Source organism: Vulpes vulpes, chromosome 12 (genome assembly GCF_048418805.1).
Source record: "Vulpes vulpes isolate BD-2025 chromosome 12, VulVul3, whole genome shotgun sequence".
Classification (NCBI taxonomy): Eukaryota; Metazoa; Chordata; class Mammalia; order Carnivora; family Canidae; genus Vulpes; species Vulpes vulpes.
Window position 1 is genome coordinate 22,193,480 of NC_132791.1, and position 27,990 is coordinate 22,221,469.

At 50.4% G+C, this 27,990-nt stretch overlaps 6 protein-coding genes across 14 annotated transcripts in view; 3 read left to right on the forward strand and 3 right to left on the reverse strand.

Annotated features, from left to right (window-relative positions):
- Positions 1-4,514, reverse strand: part of NPR2 (natriuretic peptide receptor 2) — a 54,045-nt gene extending 49,531 nt beyond the window's left edge. For 2 of the 5 annotated variants that reach the window (XM_072727967.1, XM_072727963.1), the window contains exon 1: positions 4,386-4,514. The gene's annotated coding sequence lies outside the window, so the exon portion shown is untranslated. Of the gene's footprint in view, positions 1-3,950; positions 4,113-4,385 lie in introns of those variants that run through there. The other 3 variants (XM_072727968.1, XM_072727965.1, XM_072727964.1) reach the window with 3 other exon arrangements.
- RGP1 (RGP1 homolog, RAB6A GEF complex partner 1) lies at positions 1,899-11,535 on the reverse strand. Of its 4 annotated transcripts, none has more exons than XM_026013276.2 (9): positions 11,393-11,535; positions 10,868-11,002; positions 10,355-10,491; positions 9,980-10,063; positions 9,726-9,875; positions 9,304-9,450; positions 9,024-9,151; positions 8,624-8,813; positions 1,899-8,109 (listed from the first exon to the last, which is right to left on the reverse strand). In XM_026013276.2, the coding sequence occupies exons 2-9, from the start codon at positions 10,981-10,983 to the stop codon at positions 7,886-7,888; spliced, it is 1,176 nt and encodes a 391-aa protein (XP_025869061.1). In that variant the 5' UTR covers positions 10,984-11,002; positions 11,393-11,535; the 3' UTR covers positions 1,899-7,885. The 4 variants fall into 4 exon arrangements, with proteins under 4 accessions (XP_025869061.1, XP_025869064.1, XP_025869062.1 ...); XM_026013279.2 differs by having other exon boundaries at positions 11,328-11,432; XM_026013277.2 differs by having other exon boundaries at positions 7,722-8,109; positions 11,350-11,450.
- MSMP (microseminoprotein, prostate associated) lies at positions 6,647-7,917 on the forward strand. The gene is made up of 3 exons (XM_026013282.2): positions 6,647-6,776; positions 7,002-7,110; positions 7,481-7,917. Exons 1-3 carry the CDS (start codon positions 6,647-6,649, stop codon positions 7,659-7,661), a joined length of 420 nt encoding a protein of 139 aa, XP_025869067.1. The 3' UTR covers positions 7,662-7,917.
- Positions 11,536-11,757: 222 nt separating the features above from the next.
- On the forward strand, positions 11,758-23,069 carry GBA2 (glucosylceramidase beta 2). The gene is made up of 17 exons (XM_026013275.2): positions 11,758-12,401; positions 15,684-15,775; positions 16,075-16,190; positions 18,322-18,540; positions 18,831-19,070; positions 19,295-19,397; positions 19,548-19,701; positions 19,790-19,915; positions 20,115-20,287; positions 20,517-20,621; positions 20,827-20,934; positions 21,037-21,188; positions 21,313-21,419; positions 21,569-21,711; positions 21,790-21,905; positions 22,007-22,198; positions 22,478-23,069. The coding sequence occupies exons 1-17, from the start codon at positions 12,067-12,069 to the stop codon at positions 22,748-22,750; spliced, it is 2,754 nt and encodes a 917-aa protein (XP_025869060.2). The 5' UTR covers positions 11,758-12,066; the 3' UTR covers positions 22,751-23,069.
- CREB3 (cAMP responsive element binding protein 3) lies at positions 22,933-27,520 on the reverse strand. Its single transcript, XM_026013280.2, has 9 exons — positions 27,238-27,520; positions 26,985-27,132; positions 26,829-26,896; positions 26,625-26,714; positions 24,657-24,763; positions 24,472-24,540; positions 23,783-23,867; positions 23,603-23,687; positions 22,933-23,524 (listed from the first exon to the last, which is right to left on the reverse strand). Exons 1-9 carry the CDS (start codon positions 27,328-27,330, stop codon positions 23,208-23,210), a joined length of 1,062 nt encoding a protein of 353 aa, XP_025869065.1. The 5' UTR covers positions 27,331-27,520; the 3' UTR covers positions 22,933-23,207.
- The window catches only part of TLN1 (talin 1), a 32,817-nt gene continuing 32,330 nt past the window's right edge, over positions 27,504-27,990 (forward strand). Inside the window, exon 1 of one of the 2 annotated variants that reach the window (XM_072727957.1) lies at positions 27,504-27,968. The gene's annotated coding sequence lies outside the window, so the exon portion shown is untranslated. The remainder of the gene's footprint in view (positions 27,969-27,990) is intronic. The other variant, XM_026013271.2, reaches the window with a different exon arrangement.

Genomic DNA, 27,990 nt, shown 5'->3' on the forward strand with positions numbered 1-27,990 from the left:
GTTGGAGAAAGAGGAGCACACCTAAGAACTCTTCTCAAAGGAGAACAGGGTAGTGCTCAAAGAGAATGGAGGAGTAAAGCTCAAAGAGAAGCAGAAAAGATGTTTTGGGGAAAGAAGGGAAAAGATGAAGGAGAAATTTGGTAGCCACTTAATGGAGAGGAACTTTAGGGACTCCTCCTCTTTGGGAAAAAGAAATTAAATGAGGGATTTTTTAAAGCATTGTTTTGAGGATATGAAAAATGAGATATACCTGCTACCCCTTCTAAGGAACCTTCAGTAAAAAGTGACATTACTCATCAGGGCTTTGGGGATTGGGTCTGCATTTTTTCTCAGTTGTGACAACATATAAGACTGGCCTATAGGCAGATCAAGAACCCATTTACACACATTTTTACCATGTTTGAAGTGACCATAAGCTTTCTGCAGCAGCCAAAAGACAGTCATATGACAATATACTAACTCCCAAAGTTTAGAGCTGTACTAACACAAGTCACTCACCTCATGGGGCTATTTAAATTTAAATTTAAATTTAATTCCATTTCTAGTCACAGTAGCTCTATTTCAAGTGCTCAAAAGCCACATGTGACTAGTAGCTACTGATTAGATAGGACTGGTCAAGAACATTTCCATCATCACAGAAAGTTCTATTGGACAGTGCTGGAGTGAAGAAAAAAGCTTAAAATAAATAACAAAAACAAACCCTTTTAAAATCTTTAAGGAGCGATCACATTGAAAAACAAGTACATTTTTTTCCATATTGGTTCAAAAGGCAGAATTAAGAGGAAAAATGAGATGCCATTACATGATAGATTTCAGCTTACCAATCCGCTAGTACCTAAAGCCAGATAACAAACAGTAGAAGGGTAGCCTCCAACCGCAGGAGGAAGTAACACATTTCATTCAGTACACACAGTCAAGCAAAAACCAGATCATCCTTCAGAAATAACGAAGAACTAGCTGCCTTCTAAGTATCTAGCTTTGAATTCTATAATTTTTTAAAAAAGAATAATTTACAAATAAGATAAAAGAGAGAAATAGAGAGTCATAAATAGAATTTTAAAAGTCACTACTGTGACCAGTAGATTATAGAGCAGGCAGGAACAACGAAAACACATAAGTGGACATGGAGTTTAGTCAAAATTAATGGTGGTTAGTTAAGGGTTAATTATTGGTGATGCGGGCTATCATGAATGTAATGATTTGTAAGAAGAAAAAAATTACACGAACATGTTAAGAATGGTTCCAATGGGGCAGAGACAAGTAGGAAAACTTCAACATGGATTATCAACGGAAACTTAACCGTTGTTGATATCAGTACTAGAACCAGAGAATCTTCTATATTCTCTGACAGAGAGAATACCAGGCAATCTGAGTATAGCAATCAAATGTTCTTGGGACTCTGGCCCACTCATCCCATTCTCCTGCCATTCACCACAGTCTCATTTGTCATCTCACTCAACTCCTGAAACTCAGTCTCCTTCACATAATCTCCTCACCTGCACAGGAACAGCTCCTCTCATCTTCATCTCAATACAGAATGGCAAACGATGAGGTCTTTTAATCTTTTATCCTAGCTATGAACTTACCCATCCTCATCTTCTAACCCAAAATGTACTTGATTATAATGTAATATACCAAATATATATTCATATACATATACTGACTTGTTATATTACCTATGCATTTTAGCATATACGCGTATAAGAGAGAATTCAAGCACCCACATGTGATAACATCCATTGTTGGTTAAAGCACTGAGGAATCTGGTGCCAGAATTGTGAAATTCACTATTCAGTGCCTAGCATAACACCAAACTTAAGTGGGGTCATTCAATGGACTCTATAATTGACCATGTCATGCTTCTGGATGCAAAATATCGGAAGAGACTGAAGTAGATGTAAATTTGAAAACTTTTATTATAGTAGGAAATACAGTGAAACATCAGTGTCTTAGAGGAAGAAGAGCTTAATCATAAGGGGAAGGTTGAAGCCTTGGTGAAAGCAAGCATAAGAGTTTACAAACAGTCCAAAATCAGAAAAAAGGTAAGAGAAGAGGAAGGAAGACAGAAGTACATCATGCAGAATAAATAAAATCCAATCTTTAAAAAAACAAAACAAAACAAAACAAAAACCATAAGGTCTTACCAAAGAGAAAGGAGGAAAAGAAAAGATTTCAACAAGAGAGTTTTAAAGATGGAAAAGAGCCAGAAAGGGCTGTAGGCATAAAAATAAATAAATTAATTAATTTAAAAAATCAATGAAGTAGTAGTGGTGTATGTTGGCAAAGAAAAGTGTAGAGTTGAGGGGAAGGAGAGAATTTATGGTAGAGGAAGTTAGTGTGAAGTTTTCCTCTAAAGATGCCCAGCAGAGCTAAGAAGGAATGAAGGTAAAAGCCACTGGGAATAAGGTAGGGCTGAGGCTGAGACAGCGCAGGAGAAAGCAGCAGGGCCCAAAGTAGGAAATTCTTTTTTTTTTTTTTTTTTTTCAAAATTAACTGACCCAGATTTTCTTGTTTGGGGCCAAAAGCAACTGCAGGATTTAAAGATCTTTCAAATAAATTATAAAGATCCTAATCCTTTGGCCCAAAATAAATAAACTATAAAGACCATGACAGAATTAGTGTCAGTTTCTGAGACAAGTACCGAATACCATTGTAGAGTTGATTTTAGAATCCAGACTAATAAGTGCTGTTACAGAAATGCTACTTGTAAATAAAACACCTTTAGCTTTCTCTTTTTATCAGCCACAGGGTAAATATAGAAACTTCATAGTTACATAGATGTCCACAGAAGATAATAAGTAACCTAATATACATGGTAAAACCAGTAATTTGTCTTTGTATACTGTAGCCCAATGCCCCATCCCAAGAAATGTTTTACTTGGTTCAGGATTCACAGGACAGGTTACAGGGCTGCACAGAAGAAAGTTAAGGTTAAAAATAAAGACCATAAGATAAATGAGATGTGTTGTGCTGATACAGAACTTAGGCGTTAGAAACACAGAATTCACTCAAGTCAGTGAGGGGTAAATGGCACAAAAGTATGACAATGCCATCTAATTCATCTTGATAGCTCCGTTGTGAGTTCTAAAATATTGATTCAGATTTTTCAACTTTTCTATTTTTAAAATGTCAACATTTGTTTGATAAATGAAGTTATGTGACTTTAAATGGCTATTAGAAATAGCATATCAACGCCTGATTCTTTGGCAAAGACGGAACAGCAGGCAGTACTGTTTAGACAGATAACCTCACCTTTAAGTCATTCACTTCTTTTCTTGCTCAGAGCCCATTGATTCTACCTGCAGGCCAAATCCAAATTCCTGATGCCAGCATTCAAAGCCTTTAAGGACCTGGCCACAACAGTACCTCTATGACCCTAAGTCCCACTACTCCCAAAACCTACCCTCCACTGCCCCAGAGCGCACAGATCTCTGGACGACCTTATCTCTGGTCATTTCCACCTTCCTACCTGATGTGGAAGTCTCCTTCCATCTACAGGGTCTTGCTCGCCAAGGCCTACACCGGCGCTGCGCTGCGGTGCTCCAGCACTCCAGTCGGCCCGCTCCACAGCCCCGCACTCTGCCCCTCCCCAGGCCACACCACCTTGCCCACTGGCCATTTGGCCCCGGGCCCCTCTCCTTCCCCAAGACCAGCTCTCTGGGGCCTCTCCCTGCCCCCCACAAGATTCTCCCAGGGGACAGTCCCCGCCTGCCTCTATTCAATCACAGGCTCTGTATTCGGTGTCTTGTTAGGAATCTCGCACTGGGGGTGAAAGCAGGACCTGGACCCCGCGGGGCCCCTCCCCCCTTGGTTCTCTCTCCGGGACTTCGGTGACCCTCCTGAGTCTCTCCCCCCAGCCCAGCCAACCTCGGGGGCTCCCGCCACCCAAATCTCCCCACTGTGGCCTCTCCCTCCTATCCGGCGGGCAGCGGGGGTCGGCGGTGACTCACCGGAGGGCTGGCGGCCGGGGGGCCGGAATGCGCTCACTTCCTCACCGCGCGCACCTGCCCGGCGCCGCTGGAGCGCCGCCCGGCCGGGCCTCCGGCGGATGTTTTTTCTGTCCCCGGGCGCGGGCAGCGCGCGCCAACCGCCCCCTCCTGGCCGTGCCCCCCATAGCTGGCATTCCCGACGGCCAGTGCCCCAGGAATCCCAGAGTTGGGCCCCAACCACTGACATCCCTTACACACAAGCATACACACAGTAACCACCGCGTGGCCTCCGGCCCCAAGCAGCTACGGGGATGAACACTTGAGCGCACACACCAGCAGGAATGCAAGTGGGTTCAAGCAACACCTTCCCGGAACCCACCGGAACTTATGAGAGGGGTCCTGGTTCAGCCCCAGCCTTTCTTTCCAGAAGCCCTCTACTCCTGCCCATATGCCTACCTCCTCATTTACAGATGGCTCTTACTTCTGTCCCCATTTCTTCATGTACACCAATCCCCGCTGGGGCCCCGTTTCCTTCCAGCATCACCACCACCTTCAAGCTTCCTAGCTTCCCAGTCATGTCTGCCCCCTACTGGGTTGGCTCCAGGTTGCAGGAGCAAAAGACTGGTCCAGACTTCCAAATTGTCAGCAGGGCCCCCTTCCCCAGAAGGGTAGCAGCAGAGCCACTGACCACTGACAAGACTTCTGGGCCCTTGTGCTAAAAAGGCCTTCTCATCCAACTTCTCCAGCCAAGAGAACAGTCCAGGGCCATGCTTCCCACATGACAGCTTACATCAGGGTACCCTGTTTCATCAGTTTTTTTTCTCTTGGTACTCCTCTGAAATAGAAAGGGTATCAGATCTGACTAGGGTGAATACGTGGTACAGTCGGCATCTCCATCCACTTAAGTAAGCTATCTACTTGGTAGAGGGCACATAGGGAGCCTGAGGTGAATGAATGAAGTCGTTTCTGAGTGGTGAAGAGGTGAGAGGCAAAAAGGTCAGCCCAAAGTAGCTGAATCTGATCCACTGGGTGACAGGGAATGGGAGTCTTGCAGTAAAAGGGACTAGAGACTTAGAAGGAAAAATAGAATGTCAAAGTGATTGGTCTTCTGAGTTGGATAGGGTCTTTGGAGTGTGGCAAATTGAAAGAAAGGGGCCATTAGTAGCAAAAAGATGGCCAGCACTAGAGTGGTCAGAAAGAACTTGAGAGTTCACACGAGTGGGGATGGGAAGCAATGGATCAGAATCCTAATGTGAAAAGCAGGAGTCCCAAAGTTAACTGGAAGGATGAGAATGACACCTCTTTCCACAGCAGAAGTGAGGGTACCAACCTAAGAAAAGTGGGTTTATCAGCAACTCAGTTTCTCAAACTGGAGGCGGTAAGGATGACATGCAACATGAATGTGAGGAGGGCAGAAGTCTGTGGTAGGAGACAGCAGCCCCCAACAGAAGCCTTCAGCTATGCAGAGCTGCTCGCTGTCATTCAAACCAGGAAGTCTACCCATTTTGTCTCTGAGCTCTAGTACCAATCACAATAGCCTATATTTTCTGAGGGCCACGTGCCAGGGACAGTGCTAAGAGCATTAGATGCTTTACCCCACTGAAAGCCTCTTAACAACCGAGTTACTATGCTACCACTGTAAAGATAAGGATGTGAAGTAGCTTGGCCAACATCACAGTCTTAAGTAGAATCAGGATCTGAATCCAACTAGTCTTGACTATAACCTATGCTCTTAATCACCTATCTTGGGGCTCTCTACAATCTGCAGGAAACCCCAAAGAGGATGTCAGAGGATTCCTCAATTTTCATTCCATAGAGTACAAGTGGAAATAGAGGTACCTCTGTGAAACTGGAGTGACATACCATTAGGGCATTTAAAGATGTTCCTCTTTGAAAGAACCATCCCCAGATATGGGAAGATCTTGTACCTGCTGCATGTTTGGAGGTACTAAACAATGGATAGAGCATTCTCAGTATGCCTGTGGAAAAAAGACACCCTCCTCCCCATCTCTGAGGGGCAGCCATGTCCCTAGGATCCTTCAGGGAGACTCTACCCTAGGGTCTGAGAGAAACATTCTGCACTCCAGGTGCCTGTTCGCTCTCCTGGAGCCTCTGGCCGTCGCACCCTACTGCAGCTCCTTGGTTTGGCTGGGGCACAGGATTAGCCATCCCCAGGAAATGCCTCCCTCCGGTCCAGGCAAGGATCCCAGCACACACACAACCCTGGAGTGTGTGTGTGTGTGTGTGTGTGTGTGTGTGTGTGTGTGTGTGTTGGGGGCAGGGTGGAATGCTTCCTTCTCTCCAGGTCAGGGAAGAGATGTGGGGACCACCTGGGGGCCCTCACCCCTCCCACCTCCTTGCTGGGGAAGTGCCCAGTCCAGTGCCCCTTCCATGGCCACCTCCCTCCCGCTAGCTGTGCCGGGGCATGAATCAGCTCTCACAGCTTGTTAAAGCTAGACCTCTTGTTTTCATGCCCTCACCTCAGGAAACAGAGTTACAGCTTTTCCAGCTCTACTCAGCAGGGGGCCAGGGTCCTCACTTTATAAACATCCCCAAGCCTGTGAGAGCAGAGGGCACGGAGATGGTGTGAGACAAGAGCCCAAGGGAGAAAGACAGAAACTAAGACCCAAGGAGAAAAACAAAGAAAAGCCAAAGAGACAAGACCAGAGTAGCCTGAACAGAGGCCAAGAAGGGACCGTGAGGCCTGTGCTGCAAGAATGACCCTAAGGATGCTCTGGGCTGGACAGGCGAAGGGGGTCCTGGGAAGCTGGGGGATGATCTGCTTGGTGATCTCTCTGCTCCTCCAGCAGCCAGGAGTCCACAGCAAGTGCTACTTCCAAGCTCAAGGTAAAGCTGGGGGAGGCATCAGGAAGGAACAAGGACAGAGGGAGCTGGGATGAGGGGGGCTTAGAGGTGATCCTCTACTGGAATACCCAGACTCCCTCCAGCTCGGAAATGGGAGAGACTAAATAAAGGAGTGAGAGGCACTTATTTTCTCTCACTCTAGACCACAAGCATTTCTGTCTGCCACCACCGCTCCCCAACACACTAACATCTCCTGTTCTTCCCTAGCTCCCTGCCACTATGAAGGGAAATATTTTAGCCTGGGTGAGTCTTGGCTCCGCAAGGACTGCTTCCATTGTACCTGTCTGCATCCCGTTGGTGTGGGCTGCTGTGACACGTGAGTGACCAAAGATGGCCAGAGAGAATGGCTCTGACATGAGTGACTGAGGGACAGCCAAGGGGTAACCAGATGGCTGTGATGTGGGAATGAACAGAATAGAGGTATGAGGCTGGCCCTGCCTGAAGGTACCACCAAGAGCTGAGAGATCAGGCTGCAGGCTACAAAGTGAGGGAAATAGGGGTAGGTCCAGAGGAAAAATATTTCTGCTATGAAATGAAAAAATCCGAGTATGGTAGGCAAGAGCTTAGTTAGGGGGACTAAGAGGGCACTAAAGATATGGGAGGAATGCCGACGGGGAGGAATGTGGGGCAGGAGTAAAGGTGGCCCTTCACTGTGCTGATTCCTGTCCCATTCTTTGGTTCCCCAGGTCCCAGCATCCCATCGACTTCCCTGCGGGGTGTGAGGTGCGTCAGGAGGCAGGAACCTGCCAGTTCTCCCTGGTGCAAAAATCTGATCCTCGGCTACCCTGCAAAGGGGGAGGGCCTGACCCAGAATGGGGCTCAGCTAACACCCCTGCTCCTGGGGCTCCGGCTCCCCACTCCAGCTAAACTCAACTGATCACCCTCCTGCTAACTGCCCACTGCTGCTGCCACTTCCAGGGAAACCACTAGCAGCTGCCAATTTATTCTGAATAAATAAATTAATGCCACAGCTGAAAGCCTGCCTCTCACTGTCCATGTCATTGGACCTCGCGTGGGAAAAACGGGCCCTACTAGAGTCCAGGTGCTGGGTTCTCAGGATCCTGAAGAAAGGCAATGTCACGGTGCCAGTTTCAGATGGTTATGGTGCTGGTGCTGGGACCTGGGGCTGCATATGAGGCCAGAGTAGGGCTTGTGGGCAGCACCTTGATGGGGAGGTCCCAGCTGAAGGTGTCTACGGGCACTTGCTCAGGCCCTGTCCAGGTCACAGGCTCGGGCTGCTCCAAAGGAGGGAGGAGCACCAAATCGGGTTCTCGAGATGTTACAAATTCAAAATGCAGTCGCCACTTCAGGGACACTGTGGGGGAAGAAAAGATAAAGGTAGAGGCATTAGACGCCAGGAGTAAACACCAATGCAGGATGTGGTTAGTGAATGAGAAAAAAAACATACACACACACAAAACACAGTAATCAGGAAGAGAGGGAGAAGTCACCGGGTTAGGATCAGTGGTTTCCCTAAATAAATCTGTTAACTAGAAATGTGACAATCAGGATAGCAGGATAGCAACTAATAACCATAGTGTGGGACAGTCAAAAGTTGATAGCTTGAAGTAAATATGCTGGGGAATCAGAGATTGATGTACATAAGATTTCAGTGAATAGGGGTAAGGAAGGACACCTGCAAAGCTCTTAAGAATTTAAGAGTCGGTGCATCTAGGAAGCAGGTTGACAGTCTGAGAAGGTATTAAGGGTCAGAGGCTGGGTGCGGGTATGTCCAGGAGTTCGCTAGGACAGGCCCCAGGCCCCATGACATTCTATGGAAATGGGGCATTTTGCTCTCTTCCCTCCTCCAATTAGGGTCAGGGTCTCACCAATGGCTGTGCAGAAGCCCGGGGTGGAGCTGAGAGGAATGGGAAGGGAGAAGCTGGTTCTGGTTGTATGCAGGCAGGACTCCTGGTGCCGGGCATGAGTCACATGAGACACAGAGGGGACACCCCCCGTCCGGCGGCGCCTCTGATACTCAGGCTGTACACGCTCCTCGGTCTGTAAGCTTACTGAAAACTGGGAGCAAGAAAAGAAGTGAGTGCTAGCAGGCACTGGGAAGCGCAGACTCTAGATGCAAACCTTGAGCCCAACCTCAAGCTATTTTACCAAAAGGGCTCTGGGTGACCACACGATTCACTTCTACATACCACCCTTCTTCATGCAGGTCCTTTTCCTTCTTCCCTAGCCCCCCAGGCCCAACACCCCAGAAGCCCCTTGCCTCCTCACCTGCAAACAAGCTACAGTTCCTTCCCCTAGGTTTAAGGTCCCCACCACATCCTCGCCGAGTCTGTATACAGATTTGAAGATGCCAAATGTCCCAACTTTTCCTCGGCCATCACTGATATTGTATAGATCTGGGGAGAATGGGACACTATAAGCTGGGAGTCCACACTGGGGAGTACCAGGGCTGTGGGATACCAGTGAATCCTCAGAAGTATGTGGCAATTAGGAAAATCTGTAATACTATGGGGAGGTGGGAGGGTGGCAATTGTGAAAGGATTCTCACGGAGGCTGCGGCAGGATGTGGCAGCCATGAGGCGCTCCCCAGCCAGCTCAGCTAGCCATGAATCCTTCTTTCCACCTTCATCCTCCTCCAAGAATGGACTAGATGGGGCTACAGCCTCATCCTGGGGAAACCGGACATCTTGAAGGCCTACAGAGAGAATGAGTGGAAAGGTGGTGCTAGGAGGGAAGAGACAGTAGAGGTTAGGGTTTTAGACTCCAATCTGTGAAGGCTAAAGATAATGAGAGCCATGACCCAGGTACACATCTTAACCGATTCTCCAGAACCCTCCCCTCCCCAAACCCCTCAAACCTTTACTAAAACATAGAAGCTGCCCTCCAGTCCCCCTCACAAGAACCTCTACAGATCATTTCTGCTTTGGTGAGGCTCTTCCCCAGCCTTTCCCCCCAGAAATCCTTACTTACCGGTCAGCACAAGGACCCTCAGAGGAACCCTGAGTAAAGTGATGGGTGAGTTGACACGCTGGCAGCCAATGGTCAGTTTGTAGACATACTTGACTGACTGACCCCGAAAGGAGGGTGGTCCCTCTATGGGCAGCACTTCACTGTAGGAGTCTGGTTGGGAAGTAGTAGTCAGGACAGCCAGAGGCAGCCAGAGAAGTCCTCCCTCCAGGAGCCTTACAAGGCAATCCAGGGGTGGGGAGGAGGCAATCACTCACATGATTTGGACTCTCCAGGATCTAGCCTCAGATCACAGAAAAGGATTTTTGGTGGAGTGGAAAGGATACACTGACCTCTCTCACCTGAAAGAAGAAAGACTGTAATTTAATGACCCCCTTGTACAGTACTGGATAAGCTAGCACAGCAAGTGGGGCCAGTAAGCATTGCCAACAAAGCTTAGCCCAAATTAAGCTACCCCTCTTTTCTTATTGTAAGATAGGAACAGTCTTATGCCCCCAAAGCAACAATTACATTCCCCCACATCCCCAATATGACAAAGACTATAAGGACCCACTAGAACAATTTAACAAATTCATTCACTCTCAGGTGACAATGACTCCACCCCCTTCCAAAAGCAAGGGCCCATCTCTAACCTCGGTGTGGTAGAAAGACAGTCTGGCTCTCAGGCTGGACATCTGGCTGACTGGAGTCAGGGGGAGGTAATGCTACTCGACTCTCACTGGCATGGAACTGACAGTGGATTTGGGCACTGGCCCAGGCTAGAGCCTCACTATGGGAGGAGGAAAAGAAGGCATCAGAGGGAGTTCCTGACCTCACAAATGCTTTCCCCAGCTCCCTACCCCCCTGTCTGGGAAGACCAACAGGGTGAGGCGGCTGTCCTAGGAATCAGAGACTCTAGACCCTCAAAGAGAAACCATTAAACAGAGATGTATACTGCGGGTCAGAGTGGGAATGGGGGAGGACGGGGGAAGGGAGTGTGGAGGGCTCTGTCAACCACATCTGTTAAACAGCCCTTTCCTACAATGACAACACAATGAGCAAGAAGGTGGTGGTGTAGCTACAGGACAGCCTGCGCTCAGGCTTAGCTCTATGGGTACCAGGCTTCCTCCCAGAAGAACCACCTTCTTCAGTATCTGCCTCCCCACCTGGATGCAGAAGTGGCGGTGGGGGGCAGAGGGTTGGTGACGGTCACTACACACTCCAGCGCCTCCCCCGCCAGAAACACGGGACCTCGGCTCAGCTCTGCCACCACTTCAATCATGGCAGCTCCGGAATCAGATCTAGAAGGAAACCGGGGGGGAGGTGGGGGTCAGAGGTCAGTACCATGGCAAGGAGGGGGCGCATGCGGCGAGCCTGGGGGCGAGGACGGAGACCAGCGGTCACGGCCACGGAGTCTGAGGGAGGCACCAGGATGGGGATGCGGGGGGCGGATGGGAAGGACGGGTGGCAGCTATCTCCTAGGGGGCGGACGTCGCTCGGGGGTCCCGGACCCCCACCCCTCTCGGCGCCAAGTTAGTCCCTTCACCCTCCGGAACCTCCAAACCGGCCTCCGCCCCCCTCCCTCCAGGCCCCAGGTCCCGGCGCAAGGCCACGGCCCCCCGTCACCTCGTGCCCCTCGCCCCGGCACCTCGCACTGTCCAAAACCGGGTCTCGGCACCGCGAGGCCTCACCTGCCCGCCCCTCGGGGACCGGCCAAGTGCGTGGCAGCGTCCGCGGCGGAGGCGGGACTTCCCTGCGGCCTCCCCCTTCCCGACCCAGCGCCTTCCGGCCGGAAGCGCCCGCCCGGCCGGACCGGAAGGGGCTCGGGTAGTCCCGCCGCCTGGGTCACCTTCCCACGGGCTGGCACCCGGGCGCAGGCGCTGCCCCAGACGCCAACCGGCAGGACCCGGCGCCCTCCCCGGGGGGCGGGGGGGCTGGCGCCACGGCCCGGGAACCGGGCTGAGGCGGCCGCGAGCTCCCAGGCCGGTCCCGGGGGCGGTTCCTCGCGGGCTGGCCCCCGGGGCTCCTCCCCTTTCCGCGGGCTCAGTCGCTCTTTGGCCGGGCAAGCTAATCACCGCGGCCCAATGACGACGAGGCCCGACCCTTCCCTCCCAGGACCCAGAGAGACAACCGAGGGGGAGCCCGAGGCGGCTTCATTGCGGTCGCCGCCGACGCCGCTGCAACAGCAGCTCCCCGGCTCCACAGAGACACTAGCTCACCTCGGCTTTCCCCAGCGCCCGGTCCTCCGAGACGACACCTAACAACCACAGTCACCCGCATCTGGACTTGGCTGGCGAGGTATTTTGTACCAGAAGCCTTGGGACCCGGGATCACCGAGGCCGTGGGGACTCAGGATCCAGGGATCATGGGAACTGGAGTCCCAGCCTCGGAGCAGACGAGGTGTGCCAAAGGGGATCCACAGGTTGATTGCCCTGAAGATGCTGGAGACACTGAGGCTGGGCAGGTTACAGACTTCGAGAGCCCTGAGGACAAGCGACCCCAAAGTGAACCGGGCTACAGCAATCCAGAGGACTCTGGGCAACTGATGGCTTCTTATGAAGGTAAAGCAAAGGGCTACCAGGTGCCTCCCTTTGGCTGGCGCATCTGCCTGGCTCATGAGTTTGCAGAGAAGAGGAAACCCTTTAATGCCAACAACGTCTCCCTAAGCAACCTGATAAAGCATCTGGGCATGGGCTTGCGGTGAGTAGATCCCATTGCCTAGGGTACCTTAGGTTTCACTTTGTTCCAGCACAAGACTTTCAGCAGATTCAACAAGACTTTCAGAAAGGGTGAGAAAGCAGTTGAGTGCTTTGTCCCAGTCAAGTGGCCTCCCACCCCCAACATATTCTAAGCCTGTGGTTTTGGGGGTTGAGACCAGGTCACACCTCTGCAGCCCCCTTTCTCCCAGTACCTTATCTTCCTAGTAGGAAAGAACAGGAACATCTGGCCCTGTGGTCAGCCCTGCCCATTTAGGCTATACCTCTCACATACTCCCTCTTTTCCAAAGACACCCTTTGGCATTTGCTATACTTTGTGGCAAGGTGGGAAAGGATAGTCTGGCTGCTTTGGTACAGACACAATGTTGTTTTATTCAGGAGTGGGAAGTTTCAACCCTGATTCTCCTGAGCAGTTGGGGTACTCCTTCTGTCTCATTTAGGCACACTACATTGTTTCTTTCCTCCCAAGCTTTAGCTCCAGCAAATGAGTGACAGCCTGCCTGCTTTCACCCTAAGGAGAGGGTGTGAGAGGTGCTATTCACTCTATTCTGGGATAAACAATCCCTGATATAAAAAGCAAAGACCTCTGGTCAGAGAGGCACTGGCATAAGTGCCCCCAGAGCTCTCAGTAATATAGTCTTTTAGAGCCTTTGCTGATGCCCTTTCCCCCAAGGGTTACAGACACCCCAAGTGCTTACCCTGAGCTGTAGAGTCCTTTAGATCCCTACAGATCTCCTCTGAATTCAGAAGCTGATGATGAGGAACCAAGATCTATTAACAGGAACAGGTGGATATGAGGACAGAAGGCATCACCCTGAGGTCATCCTTAGTCAATCCATACTGTAAACACAGCTGGAGATGGAAGTATAAAGGTTGGAAAACCCAGCCTAACAGCCTCTGAAGCAGGAGATCTTCCCTTTCAGTCAGTGCTATAGGGTTGGGTTGGGTAGCCCATTAACCCCAGCCCTAAGTAGTGGGAAGGGCTTGGTACTGCCTGGGTATCTGGTTCCTTTGCTAGTTCCTGTGGGTGGCCTGTACCAGAGAACAATCATCCCTCCAGGCTACTTCAGCAACTGACTCAGCCTAACTTTGACCCCCAAAGCTTATGGGTCAAAATAAGATCGAGGGCTAGAGTGCTGAGAGAAGCACACTGGGTGCATGTGGTAGGGACACTAAGATCAAGAACTAGTGGGCATTCTAACTCCTCAGCCCCTAAGTATGAACTGAGTCAGAGGCCTGAAGCTGTGCTCAGCTCCCTGGACCTTGGGTCCACATACCAGGACAAGGTTATCACGGACACAGGGCTTTTAGAATGGGATGCAGTCCTGCACTGAGGAGAAGGCTGGGGTGAGACAAGGAACAATTCTGAATGATAATTCTCCAATTGGGACTGGCATTATGGAGAAGGCCATATAGATCAGGAATGGCCAGCTGCTAAATTAAGGGAATGAGAGGTGACCCTAAGAGGATGCCAGACTAGGGGTACTCTAACCAGGAGTTGCAGCAAGCCAGAATTCTCTTGGCCTCACTGTGGGAAGAACTCAATTTTGATTGCTCTCCCTTCCAGCTAGAGTCCATTCAATAAGTATTTACTGAGTGCTTGTTCTGTGCCAGATACTCCTTTGTTCTGCCTATCTCCATATCTTGCATTTCTCCCTCACTGCCCTAATCCCCACTGCACCCTCCCTCCTATCCTCAATTCTTTCTGGCCTCTAGTTTCAAAGTCCAGTTTCCTCTAAGCTGGCAGAGTGGACCTTCTGCCTTTTCATCATCTCATCCTTTGCCTTCCCTCCTCCTTCCCCTGCTCCTAGAATGTACCCTTCCTATTCTGTAATCACATTTCCCCTCCCCTTGCTCCCCTTCATGTTCATCTGTCTAGTGCTTCATTGTTTGTGCGCTCCCTGGTAAATTCAGCAAATATTTACTAAATACACACCATGTGCCCTGCCCTGTGCTTGAAGCTATGGGTAACCAACTAGTCTTTGTCAATATCCCTTTCCCCAAGGAATTTGAAAGTATGTCAGATTCCTGTGAGGAACACTGAAATAACAAGACAGTGTCTGATTGGGAGTTCAGATAGTGTATGTACAAGGAACGATCATACCCAAGACAGATACTCCACCTTATGGCTTTCCTATCTATTATGTTATTTGCTCTTTCAACCATTCCATGAAGTAGGTAGGACAGGAGGTACCCCATTTCGTAGACAAGGAAACTGAGGCTCAGAGGAGTTACTTACCCCAAACACATGGTTACAAGTGGTATGCTTGAACAATGGGTATACAATGGCTGGGCAGGGAGGACAGTGAAATTGGGAGTCTGGTGGGGCAAGGGTTGCTTATCGAGGATCCATTCTGAATGGGGATTTGTAGGACTTAAGATTAGAAGTTAGGCTGAAACAGATGTGTCAGAGCCTTGAATTCCAACCAGAATCATTTGCCTATTAGACACAAAGCTGTGACAAGACCAGGAAAATTTAAGGATTTTTTAGATTTTTACTAGACTATTATGAGAGAGTAGACTTAGAAAGCTTAGTTTAAATGCTGAACTTTTAAAAAAGACTTAAAAGGATATGCCCCTGGGACACCTGCGTGGCTCAGCGGTTTGGGGCCGGGGTGTGATCTTGGAGTCCCGGGATCAAGTCCCACATCCTCCCTGCATGGAGCCTGCTTCTTCCTCTGCCTGTCTCTCTCTCTCTCTCTCATGAATAAATAAATTAAAAAAAAAAAAAAAAAGGATATGCCCCAAAATATAAACACTGGTTGTCTATGGGTGGGATTTTTTTCCTTCCATCTGGTACATTCTATAGATTTTCACCTTCCACTGTTAGGAAGAAAAATAATCATTTTAAAAAGAAAAAAATTATTCCAGAGGACTGTGCCTATGGGGGGGCGGGTAGTCGGGAAACCAAAACTGGCTCTTTCAGCACATCAGACAAAAACTCCTAGGCTAACCTTAAGTAGTGGCAGTGCAGTTAGGGGTGAGGCAAGGTCAGAAAGCTCCTGAGGAAAAAAAAAGAAAGAAAGAAAGCTCCTGAGAATAGAGAGGAGAAACAAAGATGGTCTCATGCTGTGAGCTGGGAAGAGGAGGGGACCCTGAACCCTAGAGAAGTAGAGAGGAGGAGAGATTTGGAGGGGAAGGGAATGGGTCCACTGCAGACATTTAATGGGAAGTTACAACTGGGTACCTGGAGAAAGGCAGGTGATGGCAGCCTGGGAGGTATGGCCCACTGCCCCTTCCACTCACACTGCCTCTTGCTCCTCAGGTACTTGCAGTGGTGGTACCGGAAAACCCAGGTAGAGAAGAAGACACCTTTCATCGACCTCATCAATTGTGTACCTCTGAGACAGATCTATGGTGAGCCTCACCCCAGCTCTGCTCTGCACAGAAAGGGCCCAGACTCTGGGTCTGCTGCAGAGCTAAGCAAAGAGGCTTCTAGCTTACCCACAGTGAACTGCCCTATCCCCTAGGGTTTTCTTTCCCTAGCTTTACTGAGCTATAATTGATACCAAACATTGTGTAAGTTTAAAGTGTATAATGTGTTGATCTGCTATCCCTGCTTTTTTTGAGAAACTCATCTTTATAGTCTAGAAAGTGAATAATGGGCTTCTTTTCCTCTCCCCATGCCCCACTAACCATCCTGATTCTACCTCTAGGTTGTCCTTTGGGTGGCATCGGGGGAGGCACTATCACCCGAGGCTGGAGAGGCCAGTTCTGTCGTTGGCAGCTTAATCCTGGAATGTACCAGCACCGGACAGTCATCGCTGACCAGGTAAGAACCAGTAGGTGGGGGACAGGTCCAGAACAGTACCCCAGGCCAGGAAGAGCCTCTTGGCCCATGTAGGATGTAGAAGTTAGATATGCTCCTGTGCACATGATTCATTCCTATAAGTATATTTAAGATGCTCTCCTGCCCACCCTTGTGCCAGGATGTACTAGGAATGAGATACTCCAAGAGCACACATTTCTCAAAAGCATAAACAGCCCCAACACCCCTGTGCCCTCCATTTCTCTACTAAATGCCTCCTATGTCCTTCACTCCCCAGCTCCACTAGCTTTGCCAGTACCCAGCCACAGAGGATGCAGGGAATTTCTAGATCATATAACCTGGTTAAAAGAACATGTAGTAAGACAGAAGGGAAAAAAAGCCCAAAGTCTCTAAATACATGGGGGGGGGGGGGTAGGTGTGTAGAGTACCCACTGTTCACTCTGATTTGCCAGCCTTAGCTAGAGATCAGCTCCTCTGCTGGTGACCACTCCTCTGGAGGTATCCCTGGCTGAGGGCCTGGGAAGCCCCTCCTCTCCCCAGCATAGATCTCTAGCCTTTTTCCCTTTTCTGAAGCTTTACTTGTTTTCCCTTGTCCCTTCATCACACATGGGCCCTCAATTGCCAGAGTCACATGGTCTACCTTTCATCATCTCTCTAGCGACCTCACAGGTGGAGATGTCAGCCACGTTCCCATTTCCTGTCTGAGAGATGCCTCCAGCTTTCAGCTCATCTTCAAAGAAAAAATGACTAGTAGACCTTGAGTCCAATTAATGACAATGCCCTTCCTAGTTCAGGTTTACCAGCCCTGCCCAGTGCCCCAAGCTTCCTCTCTGGCTCATCCATTAGGTATCCTGAGGGGAAGTGCCTTCCAGAATCGTGACTCTAGAGTTAAAGTAATTATTGCATGCTTAACATGTGCTAGAGATTGTGCTATGCATTTGTGTGTGATATTTAAGATTTAAAGACAGTTCCTACAAGGTAAGTACCATTATTATGCCCACTTTATAGATGAGGAAACTGAGATCCAACGAGATCTAGTAACATGCTCAAGGTCATGTGGTTGGCAAATGGAAGCATTGGGATTCAGAATCAGCTCTCAATGTGGTTAAAAGCCCATGGTCTTAACCATTATCTACCATTCCAACAATGTAAAAAATTATTCTATACATACATTAAAAAAATCAGGCATACATTGAAGCAAGGGAAGAGATATTAAGCTTTCATAGCCCCTATCCCCCAAAAGCTTAAGTTTGTATTAGAGGAATAGGACTTTGAGAAAATGGAGACTGTGAGACCACATAAGAGACAAAATGAGAGGGATAGATAGTACACTGAGAAAAAAGGGCCACTGCTCTAGACTTTGCCCATTCTCTCCCTACACATGCCAACTGTGCCCAATTCTAGTGGTAGAGTCGTGGTAGAGGGCAGGCCTCATTAAATTGGGGAGGACCTTGCCCTCAAAGAACCCATAGAGCAGCCAGGGAGTCAGAATGTAAACAAAAACATTATAACATGCTAGACTAGAGAGGTAGGGGGACAGACAGGAGAATGACTCACTGCTCCAGGAGAGGAGATGCCATTTGACCTAGGCTTTGAAGGATGAGAGGTTTCACCAGATGGAGAGTGAGCAGGAGTAAAGGCATGGAGGAGAAAACAGTGTGTGTTCAAGGAACAGCAAGTATATGACATGACCAGAATATAAGTATTCAAACAAGTAATGAGTCTGATGGACAGGGAGAGGCCAGATCCAGAAGGGCCTTGAAAGCCAGGTAGAAGACTTGAGACTTTAGCCTGAGGGCCATGGGGAGTCACTGAAACATAAACACAGACTAGCATATCTTGATTTGTCTGTAAGAAAGATCACTCTGCTACCAGATGGGAAGAGGCAGAGCATAAAAGCAGAAACGGTGAGGGCACGAAGACCACCACAGTAAGAAGAGAGGGGAAGCCAGGGAGAGGAGGAGGAAGAAAAGGAGGCAGGACCTGATGGTGACTCACAGTGTGGGAGAGGGGCTTGGCAGACGAGCGAGGCTGTGGTGCAATGATAACCCCTGTAGGCTCTGAAAAGGGATGGGAGACTGGTTTGAAGTGCCTGTGGTCACCCCATTCCGGCCCATCTGCCTTCTTGGTTTAGTTCACAGTGTGCTTGCGTCGGGAGGGAAAGACTGTGTACCAGCAAGTCCTGTCCGTGGAGCGCCCAAGTGTCCTACGCAGCTGGAACTGGGGCCTGTGTGGGTACTTTGCATTCTACCACGCCCTCTATCCCCGAGCCTGGACTGTCTATCAGCTTCCTGGCCAGAATGTCACCCTCACCTGTCGCCAGATCACACCCATCTTACCCCATGACTACCAGGTGAGGCTCCCACTGTGTTTCCTCCATTGCCCTCCCTTCCCTAAGACCTGTCTCTGTTGGAAACTCCACAATCTGTGAAACAATGGGGACAGGAACATGACATCAGCTGGTTTTCTGGGACCTCCACTCAGTGGTAAGACAGCCTGCCTGGGAAAAGGGGGAGATACGAGGGGAAACAAAAGAGAGTCTACTGGGGGCAGGGGTTAGTATTTGAGCCAGGTCCTCAGTGTGGAGGAGTGGGGCCAAGAGGGGCTACACAGGACCATCTGAGTCTGATCTTTTGATCCCAGGACAGCAGCCTGCCTGTAGGAGTCTTTGTGTGGGATGTGGAAAATGAAGGGGATGAAGCCCTGGATGTGTCCATCATGTTCTCCATGCGGAATGGACTAGGGGGTGGGGATGACGCCATAGGGGGATTGTGGAATGAGCCCTTCTGTCTGGAGCGTGATGGAGAGACGGTACAGGGGCTGCTGCTCCATCATCCAGCCCTTCCGAATCCCTACACGATGGCAGTGGCTGCACGACTCACGGTACGTCAGAGCCTGCCCTAGGCCTTAACCCCTAAACCCTGACCCTCAGCCAGCCCCTGAGCCCACCCCATCCTGCTGCAGTCTGTTTCCTCAATTCCTGAGTCCCATCCTCACTGTAGCCCTTAAGCCTCTGGCACTTGGAGGTAGGAATTATGAGAACTGGAGAGTCAGCCCAAAGCCAGCATATTTGTGGAGCTTCTCCTCAGCCTTTGGCCTCTTGACAGGCGGATACCACGGTAACCCATATCACAGCCTTTGACCCTGACAGCACTGGGCAGCAGGTGTGGCAAGATCTGCTTCAAGATGGACAGCTGGAATCCCCTGCTGGTAATGATGGGATTTGATAGGGAGGTGGTGGGAATAGAGGCTATCCCTGTCTTGGGAGGAAGGGTGACACACCTGGCAATGAATTTCCCATATTAGGGATCCCTGGGGCAGAAGGGGATGCCTGTGCCAATTTCTCTGTACTTCTCTCAGGTCGAAGCACCCCCTCGCAGAAAGGAGCAGGCATCGCTGGAGCTGTGTGTGTTACAGGAAAGCTGCCACCTCGAGGCCAGTGCCGCCTGGAGTTCTCACTGGCTTGGGATATGCCCAGAATCATGTTTGGAGCTAAGGGCCAGGTCTACTACAGGTGAACGGGCCAAGAGACTACAGGGATCCCAGATGCTAGAGCTCTGATCTGGAACCTAGGTACTCATTGCTCTTTCTTTCCATCCCAGGCGGTACACGAGGTTCTTTGGCCGCGATGGTAATGCAGCACCTGCTCTTAGCCACTATGCTCTATGCCAGTACGTGGACTGGGAAGAGAAGATCTCAGCTTGGCAGAGCCCAGTATTGGACGACAGGTGCCAGTGGGGCCAGTCTCTTGCCTTTCTCCCAGGCATTCACACTCCAGTTGGGACTCCTTGGTTCAGTTTCCACCCACCACAATCAACAGAGTTGGGGTGGGATTCACTTGATGCCCTCATTCTCCAGAACTCCAGAATCCTTTCTTTCCTGGGAAGTCTACACTCATTAGACCATTCCAACCTCCTGACTCCCCAGATCCTTGCCTGCCTGGTACAAATCTGCACTGTTCAATGAACTATATTTCCTGGCTGATGGAGGCACAGTATGGCTGGAAGTTCCCGAGGACTCCCTACCAGAAGAGCTGGTGGAGAGCATGTGTCAGCTCCGCCCCATCCTCCGGGAATATGGTCGATTTGGCTACCTTGAAGGTACGGGCTGCTGGTGGGCTGCAACACAGCAGGCTGTATCCATGAGTCTAGTAGGTGCCCTACCACAAGGCAGGATAGTGGGTTTTGCCTACCCCAGGGGATCGTTGGGATAAGAGGGTAAGTGGCAGGTGTGGAGTATGCCAGTGCCCCATCCCCAACTCAAGGACAAGCTAGAGACATTGAAAGGGAAGCGGGAATTTTGGCAAGTGTGTCTCTCTCCTGCCTCCAGGCCAGGAATATCGCATGTACAACACATATGATGTCCACTTTTACGCTTCCTTTGCCCTCGTCATGCTCTGGCCCAAACTCGAGCTCAGCCTGCAGTATGATATGGGTGAGGGTCCCTTTTGTGCCCTTCTGCCCTCTTAGCCCCCCACACCCCTGAATCCTTGTGCTCCCTCGGATTTTCTCCTTCCTCTCCACCCAACATACCTGCATCCTGCCTACAGTTCCCCTCTACGGTTATAAACACCATTCTGTGCTCCACCTTAAGTCTGCCCATTCCCTGCCCCCTCCCACTTATGTGTCTGCTCCCCTAGCTGTGGCCACACTCAGGGAGGACCTGACACGGCGACAATACCTGATGAGTGGGGTAATGGCACCTGTGAAAAGGAGGAACGTCATCCCCCATGATATTGGGGACCCAGGTAAAAATCCTTCTACCTCAGAGTTCACTTCCCTCCCTCAACTTTTGCACCCTCTCCTGTACCCACCAATGCAGATCAGTCAGGTTTCCTCGCCTCCCACAGATGACGAGCCATGGCTCCGAGTCAATGCGTACGTGGTCCACGATACAGCTGACTGGAAGGACCTAAATCTGAAGTTTGTGCTGCAGGTTTATCGAGACTATTACCTGACGGGTGACCAGGGCTTCCTGAGAGACATGTGGCCTGTGTGTCTGGTAAGACATTGCATGTGCAGGGGCCAGTGTGCCAAGGGCCTGGCTGGTGTTTGGGGGAAGGCCAGCTGGCTCTTGTTGCTCTTTAGTATCTATCTAGGTCTTCAGTGTCTTGGTCCCTCTCTAGGCTGTGATGGAGTCTGAAATGAAGTTTGACAAGGACCAAGATGGACTCATTGAGAACGGAGGCTATGCAGACCAGACCTATGATGGATGGGTCACTACAGGCCCCAGGTTGGGGAGTAGGGATTTACAGGGTGCCTGAGGTGGGGAACCAGGCACCCAGGAATTGTGGGCTCAAGGAAGAATGACTCATTTCTTGTTATATTGCATGGGAGTGGCTGGAGCTGCCAGTCTGACCCCCATCCCATATCCCTGATCAGTGCTTACTGTGGAGGACTGTGGCTGGCAGCTGTGGCTGTGATGGTCCAGATGGCTATTCTATGTGGGGCACACGATGTCCAAGATAAGTTTTCTTCCATCCTTAGACGGGGCCAAGAAGCCTATGAGAGACTGTTATGGAATGGTGAGTTGGAGGATCCTCAGGAGTCTTAAGGCAGCTACGGGGGCACAGGGAGCCTTATTTTGTCTTCCTCTACCCTAGGCCGCTACTACAACTATGATTGCAGCCCTCAGCCCCAGTCCTGTAGCATCATGTCTGACCAGTGTGCAGGCCAATGGTTCCTGAGGGCCAGTGGTCTAGGAGAAGGAGACACTGAGGTGAGTAGGACTAGGAGGAGGAGCCAAAGAGAAAGGTGGGTTTTCCTGGAGGTAAGAAGCAAATTTTGGAAACCATGATTCTGCCTTTACCCCACCCCTAGGTATTTCCTACCCGACATGTGGTCTGTGCTCTCCAAACTATCTTTGAGTTCAACGTCCGGGCCTTTGCAGGAGGAGCAATGGGGGCTGTGAATGGGATGCAGCCCCATGGTGTCCCCGACAGATCCAGCGTCCAGTCTGATGAAGTCTGGGTGGGTGTGGTCTATGGACTGGCAGCTACCATGATCCAGGAGGTAAGGCACTCCCTTTCCATCTTTCTACCATCTGTACCTTGGGCTGGCAAACTTCCTCAGCCATCAAACTTCTGTAGAGCCTTAGCCATCTGGAAAGCCTCTCTTTTTTTTCCAGCCTGCCTTCCATTTCCTACCTTCAGGCTTCTGCCTATGGGTCAAGTTTCTTTCTACCACTAGCTGGAAACTGTCAGAGGGCAGAGGCCCTACTGTCTCTATCTGTCCGGCTGAAGTAGCTATTCATAGATCGCCAAATAATGTGGCTGACATCTCTTCCTCCAGGGCCTGACTTGGGAAGGCTTCCAGACAGCTGAAGGCTGCTACCGAACTGTGTGGGAGCGCCTGGGCCTGGCCTTCCAGACCCCTGAAGCATACTGCCAGCAGCGGGTGTTCCGCTCATTGGCCTACATGCGGCCACTGAGCATCTGGGCCATGCAGCTGGCCCTGCAGCAGCAGCAGCAGAAAAAGGCCTCCAGGCCAGTAGCCGCACATGGCACAGAACTAAGCACAGGGCCTACACTTGGACCAAAGGAAGCCATGGCAAACCCAAAGTGAGCCCTCAGCAGTCTTGGAGGGAGGCTCTAACAGCCCAGCCTCCAGCCTGGCTTTTTCTCTTCCTCTTCACTGCCCGCCCCAGCCCCCCAGTCTCCTGCAACCCTGAGCCACCAAGACAATCAGGCCCCTTCCTTTCCCACCCAAATCGCGCCAGTAAAGAGGGGTTGAGGGTGACCCAAGCGTCAGAATCACTTATTTATTTCTCTCTATACCCAATCCCCCCATTGCATGAAATACTCAAGGAGGTCAGTTGATTCCCCCAGGCCCATTCATGGGGTGGTAGACTTACATGGGTACAAATAAAAGACCCAGAAAGCCAGTTAAGTGTGGTGTGTTTGAACTCTCAGGCTTCCTGACACAGGACACAGGAGTTCACAGGTTAGCCCTCTCCCACTCCTTTCACTTGGACACAGACTAGGAACCCCAGGCTCTGGCTTCGCACCCCCCACCTGGACATCTAGCCTGAATATCTGCCCTGTAAGATAACAGATGTGGGGCTGTGTGTAGGGAGCCATCCCCCATCTCTTGTGAAATTTGCATGCAGGGGAAGGAGGGGACAGGAACAGGGGGACTTTGAGGAAGGGACAGGAAGTGGCAATTTCAAGGGAGACTCAGCACCAGGAGCCTGAGGCAGGTGGTAGAGCGGGCAGCAAGAGTTGCCAGGGGCCTGGAGCTCCTGGTCTGAGCTGTCCTTTGGTACCTCTGACTGCAGGGCAGGCAGCTCCAGCTGGTGGGGGTCTTCACTGGGGAGGGCACGAAGCTGGCGGGACAACACTAAGGAAACAAAGACCCCTCAAGGACTAGCCCGGCTTCCGCCTATCCCTTCCCTAATGGTATTCTCAAGCCTCTCACCTCCATGCTCAGCTGGCAGGCTCCCCCTTGTGTCAGAGGAGTACATAGCAGGTACAATGAGCAGACAGAAGGAGAACAGTAGGACCTGGAGAAGGAAAAAGAAAATGAAGAAGGGCTCTAGGTTGCAACCCTATCCCTGCCACCTGAAAAAAGGACCTCTCCTTCTATCACCATCCTCACCAAGACACAGGTGCTGCTGCTGCTCGTTTTGTTTGATATCTGAATCAACATGGCCTGGAGTCTCCTCAGCTGGTCCAGAAGGGACCTAGAAGAAGAGAGGGGACAGGGAGCAGTCCCTGGTCTGGCACCCAGAGATACAATGAAACCCCCCTGTTAAGGCCACCCCTCCATCTGTGCACTGAGTTCTCTTTGGCTTTTGTCCTATTTTTGCAAATGGATTCTTCCTCTCTGTGGACAGAATGCTTGAAGTTCCTCATTAAAACAAACACCTTTCTGTCCTGCCCTGAAAACTCCTTTGCAAATACCTTCAAGGGTTCTACAATGCCTGATCAGCCACGCACATAATCCACCAGGAATTCAACATTCACTTTCTAGCTCAACACACCTGTGTTCCTTCTGCCCATAGCGCTCCCTACCCTGATCCCCACCCCAGAATCTGATCTACTATCAAATGTTATCTGCCCCACTGAGTCTTTCTTACTCCTTCCTTTCTCTTTCTTGTTACTTATTAGTTACTTGTGATTTTGTTCCCCATTACTGTGAGCTTTTTGGCATCAGACCCACTAAAGGCTAAGCACCAGACCTTGCAAGTGGGAGCTGCCAAGTGAGAAATCCAGTGTGGAGCAAGGGAAAGAGTGAGACAGCATAAAACGGGACGGATGAGAGACTAATGTTAGAGAGTTGCTTACAAATTCTGTTCTTCCAGGAGCTGTACTTTGTTCTGTAGCTCCAGGTTCTGGGCTGTATATTTCAAGACCCTGTGGGAATAATAGGATGTGGGGATATGGCCTGTATCCCCCTCCTTCAAAACCCCAACACTTCCAACTACCTCTGTCCCCACACCCCCACCCCCGGGTCCCTCTCCCTTCTGTACCTGTTCTCTAAACCTCCCAAATACACCTTCTTCTTCCTGCGGCTCTCCTGGGCAGATTTTTTGTTTCGGATCTTCCTCCGCACTCGTGTCAGAACTTGTTCCTCCATCTAAGAGAAGACGAGAAAAAGCGGTCTCATCAGAGGAATGTTGGACCAAAGAGTTGGAAGGCAACTAAGTTCAATCTTCTCACTGCAGGAATTCCTTATACAGCTTCCCTGATCAATAGGCACTTGGCTTCTGTCTGAAGGCCAGGAGTTAATACCCCCACAAACCAGACCATTTTTAACAATTTTATTAATTTAAAATAAACAAAACTGGGGCACCTGGGTGGCTCAGTGGTTAAGTGTCTGCCTTCAGTTCAGGTCGTGATCCCAGGTCCTGGGATCAAGTCCCACATCAGGCCTACCTCAGGGGAGCCTGCTTCTCCTTCTGCCTATGTCTCTGCCTCTCTCTGTGTCTCTCATGAATAAATAAATAAAATCTTTAAAAATAAAAACAAAACAAAAAATCTTGGGGCACCTGGGTGGCTCAGTTGGTTAGGAGTCTGACTCCTGATTTGACTTCAGCTCAGGTCATGATCTCAGGATCATGGGATGGAGTGCCCATCATGGGATGGAGTGCCGCGTTGGGCTTTGTGATTAGCAGGGAGTCCGCTTGAGATTTTCATTCTCTCTCCCTCGCTTTCTGCCCCACCCCGCTGCTTGCATGCACAAGCACAATCTCTCTTTAAAATAAATAAACCTTTAAAAAAAAATCTTAAAAAAAAAATTTTCCTTATCCTAAGCTAACCAACATCTGCCTCTATGATTTCTATCAATTGAACTTACCTGGTACCTATCTCTGAGACCATATAGAATGAAGTTGTTTTTTTTTTTTTTTAAGATCTTATTATTTATTCATGAGAGACACACAGAGAGAGAGAGAGGCAGAGACACAGGCAGAGAGAAGCAGCCTCCACGCAGGGAGCCTGATGTGGGTCTCGATCCCGGGTCTCCAGGATCACACTCTGGGCTGAAGAAAGGTGCTAAACTGTAGCCACCCAGGGATCCCAGAATGAAGTCTTTAATTTAAGCCATTTGACATTTCTTCAGAGTTAAAAGATCTGGGCAAAAATTTTAACTTCTCGGGATGCCTGGGTGGCTCAGCAGGTTAGTACCTCCCTTCAGCCCAGGGCACGATCCTGGAGTCCCAGGATCGAGTCCCACATCGGGCTCCCTGCATAGAGCCTGCTTCTCCCTCTGCCTATGTCTCTGCCTCTCTCTGTGTGTGTCTCATGAATAAGTAAAATCTTAAAAAAAAAAAATTAACTTCTCACCTCTCTTTGGGATGGACTGCATCCTCTTAATATCTGTCAAAGATCTGGGTTCAAAACTAGACACTAAGATGTGCTCTGGCCAGTATAATGGAGAAGAAGATGGTCACTGCCCTTCTAGAGGCAACACCTCTACTGATACAGCCTTCAAACCCCACTCACTTTCTTTGTCATCTCAAACTAACCCATCTTGTACTTTTAAGAAAATTCTCTCAACCTTCCTGTAGTGTTGGTTTCACAACAGTACCACAATACTGTGCTTGTGAAGCTGCCATTCATTGCCTGAAACTTAAAACTTGGGATTTTACAATTATTCTCGCTATATTACTTAGTCCAGCCTTGATGAACTCTAACCATTTAGCTACAGGTGGATTACCATGAGTTTGCTTGCACAGTCCTTTCCAAGACCCTACACTAATGTTGCATCGATGATTTTGAATTCTTCTCAAAGAAAACACCAAAACTTGTATGAGCCCCACAAAACCAGGATCTGCCTCTGCATCCACCATATTAACATCATGCTCCAGCTTCCAATTACCAACAAATTTGTCAAGTTTTCTAACCTCAGTCCTTCCTGACATAAAGTTAACAGAAGTGCACACTTGGGATCCACAACACCCCCCTCCAGACTTCACTCCCACCAATGGGAGTCTTACCTTAGTAAGAGGAAGCGTCCCATGCAGAGTAAGCCCCTCCTTCTCCAACAGCCTCTTCTCTTCATCTGTCAGTATCAGCCTAGCAATCTCCTGGGATTAGTTACCAGGAGGTGGGCAGCAGAGTTGCAAGGGGATGACAGAAAGGAATGGGGAATCCGCCCCCACCCGTGCAATGTGGGAATGATCCCGCCATAAATCAAGTACCTGCTCTGCGGGCTCCTCCACTTGCAGTGGGGTCGTCTGGGCCTCTTCTTTTCCATAGTTCCCACCATCTGCAAAACGAAAAGTATAAATAGCCAGACCCACGAAGCCTCTCCTCCCTCAAACCTCACTTTCTTCCTCATCATATTTCAGACTCACCTAGATCTATGGAAACATGCTGTTGTGAGAGAGAGTAGGTGTGATCATGGTGCACGAGACAGGAATCAGAGGAGCTAAGGACGTTCAACGATGCTGGGGGACTCAGCATGGAACTCAGGAAATCCTCTGCCTCCCATTCACTCAACGCCTGCACAGGGTTCAAATAAACAAGCCTTGACCTATCAACTACCCACCACCCCATGAACGCTCTCCCGGGATCCCCGCGCCTCCCGGGCTCGCAGCCCCCACCCACCTCGGAAAGCGGCGGCCCGGCCCCCAAATCGCCGCTTTCCTCTAGCAGGAAGTCCAGCAGATCCTGGTCACCCAAGTCCAACGCCAGCTCCATACCGGATAACAACGGGAAAGATGTACAGAGAGACCTATCCGCAAGCCCGGACCTGTCGCTCTGAAATTGCACCAGCCCCTAAGACCCGATTCTCCGCAACTTCCAACACCACGGAAGTGACGCGCACGCCGCCGAGGCACCACGGGATTTGGAGTTCCCTCCGACGCGGAAGTGGCCTAGCCGCGGCGCGCCACGTCCCGGGAGCTATGCAAATAGAGGGGACGTCCCTGTGGCCTCCTCACACCCTGAGGGCGGGCAATCTGGGAGGCCGCCTCCGCCTCGGCCCCAGGCTCAAAAGGAAGGGTTAGAGACCGAAAGGGAACTCGCGCGCAATTCGGGCGTCTTCCCGGATTGCGCCGCACCCTTGTTTCCTGCCGGGGGAGCCGGCGGGGGCGGGGGCGGGGGGGCGCCTGTTTAAGGCCGGCTCCCGAGCATCGAGAGCTGGGGCCAGAGCAGCTTCCTGCTGCCCCCACAACCATAGAGCGCGGGCCCAGGGCGCCGCCCGCGGGTGGGGGACGTTCCGGGGACGGAAGTGGCCGAGAGAGTGTCGAAGGGAGGGCGAGGCCGAAGCCCGATTACCACCGGGAGAGCGAGCGGGTTATCGGGCCGGCGGGCGGGGCACGAGCCGGGCAGCGCAGGTAGGCCGGACCGGGCCGCGCC

Excerpts from the sequence above, each read along its gene's own strand:
- MSMP (XM_026013282.2), top strand. The coding sequence starts at position 6,647 with ATGACCCTAAGGATGCTCTGGGCTGGACAGGCGAAGGGGGTCCTGGGA. Across the intron at positions 6,777-7,001 it reads GTGCTACTTCCAAGCTCAAG|CTCCCTGCCACTATGAAGGG; the intron begins GTAAAGCTGGGG and ends GTTCTTCCCTAG. Across the intron at positions 7,111-7,480 it reads GGTGTGGGCTGCTGTGACAC|GTCCCAGCATCCCATCGACT; the intron begins GTGAGTGACCAA and ends TTGGTTCCCCAG.
- RGP1 (XM_026013276.2), bottom strand. The coding sequence starts at position 10,983 with ATGATTGAAGTGGTGGCAGAGCTGAGCCGAGGTCCCGTGTTTCTGGCG. Across the intron at positions 10,492-10,867 it reads ACCGCCACTTCTGCATCCAG|TGAGGCTCTAGCCTGGGCCA; the intron begins GTGGGGAGGCAG and ends CTCCTCCCATAG. Across the intron at positions 8,814-9,023 it reads GAACTGTAGCTTGTTTGCAG|TTTTCAGTAAGCTTACAGAC; the intron begins GTGAGGAGGCAA and ends TCTTGCTCCCAG.
- GBA2 (XM_026013275.2), top strand. The coding sequence starts at position 12,067 with ATGGGAACTGGAGTCCCAGCCTCGGAGCAGACGAGGTGTGCCAAAGGG. Across the intron at positions 20,288-20,516 it reads TCGATTTGGCTACCTTGAAG|GCCAGGAATATCGCATGTAC; the intron begins GTACGGGCTGCT and ends TCCTGCCTCCAG. Across the intron at positions 21,189-21,312 it reads ACATGTGGCCTGTGTGTCTG|GCTGTGATGGAGTCTGAAAT; the intron begins GTAAGACATTGC and ends GTCCCTCTCTAG.
- CREB3 (XM_026013280.2), bottom strand. The coding sequence starts at position 27,330 with ATGGAGCTGGCGTTGGACTTGGGTGACCAGGATCTGCTGGACTTCCTG. Across the intron at positions 24,764-26,624 it reads GGACGCTTCCTCTTACTAAG|ATGGAGGAACAAGTTCTGAC; the intron begins GTAAGACTCCCA and ends GTCTTCTCTTAG. Across the intron at positions 23,525-23,602 it reads CCTGCCAGCTGAGCATGGAG|TGTTGTCCCGCCAGCTTCGT; the intron begins GTGAGAGGCTTG and ends TTGTTTCCTTAG.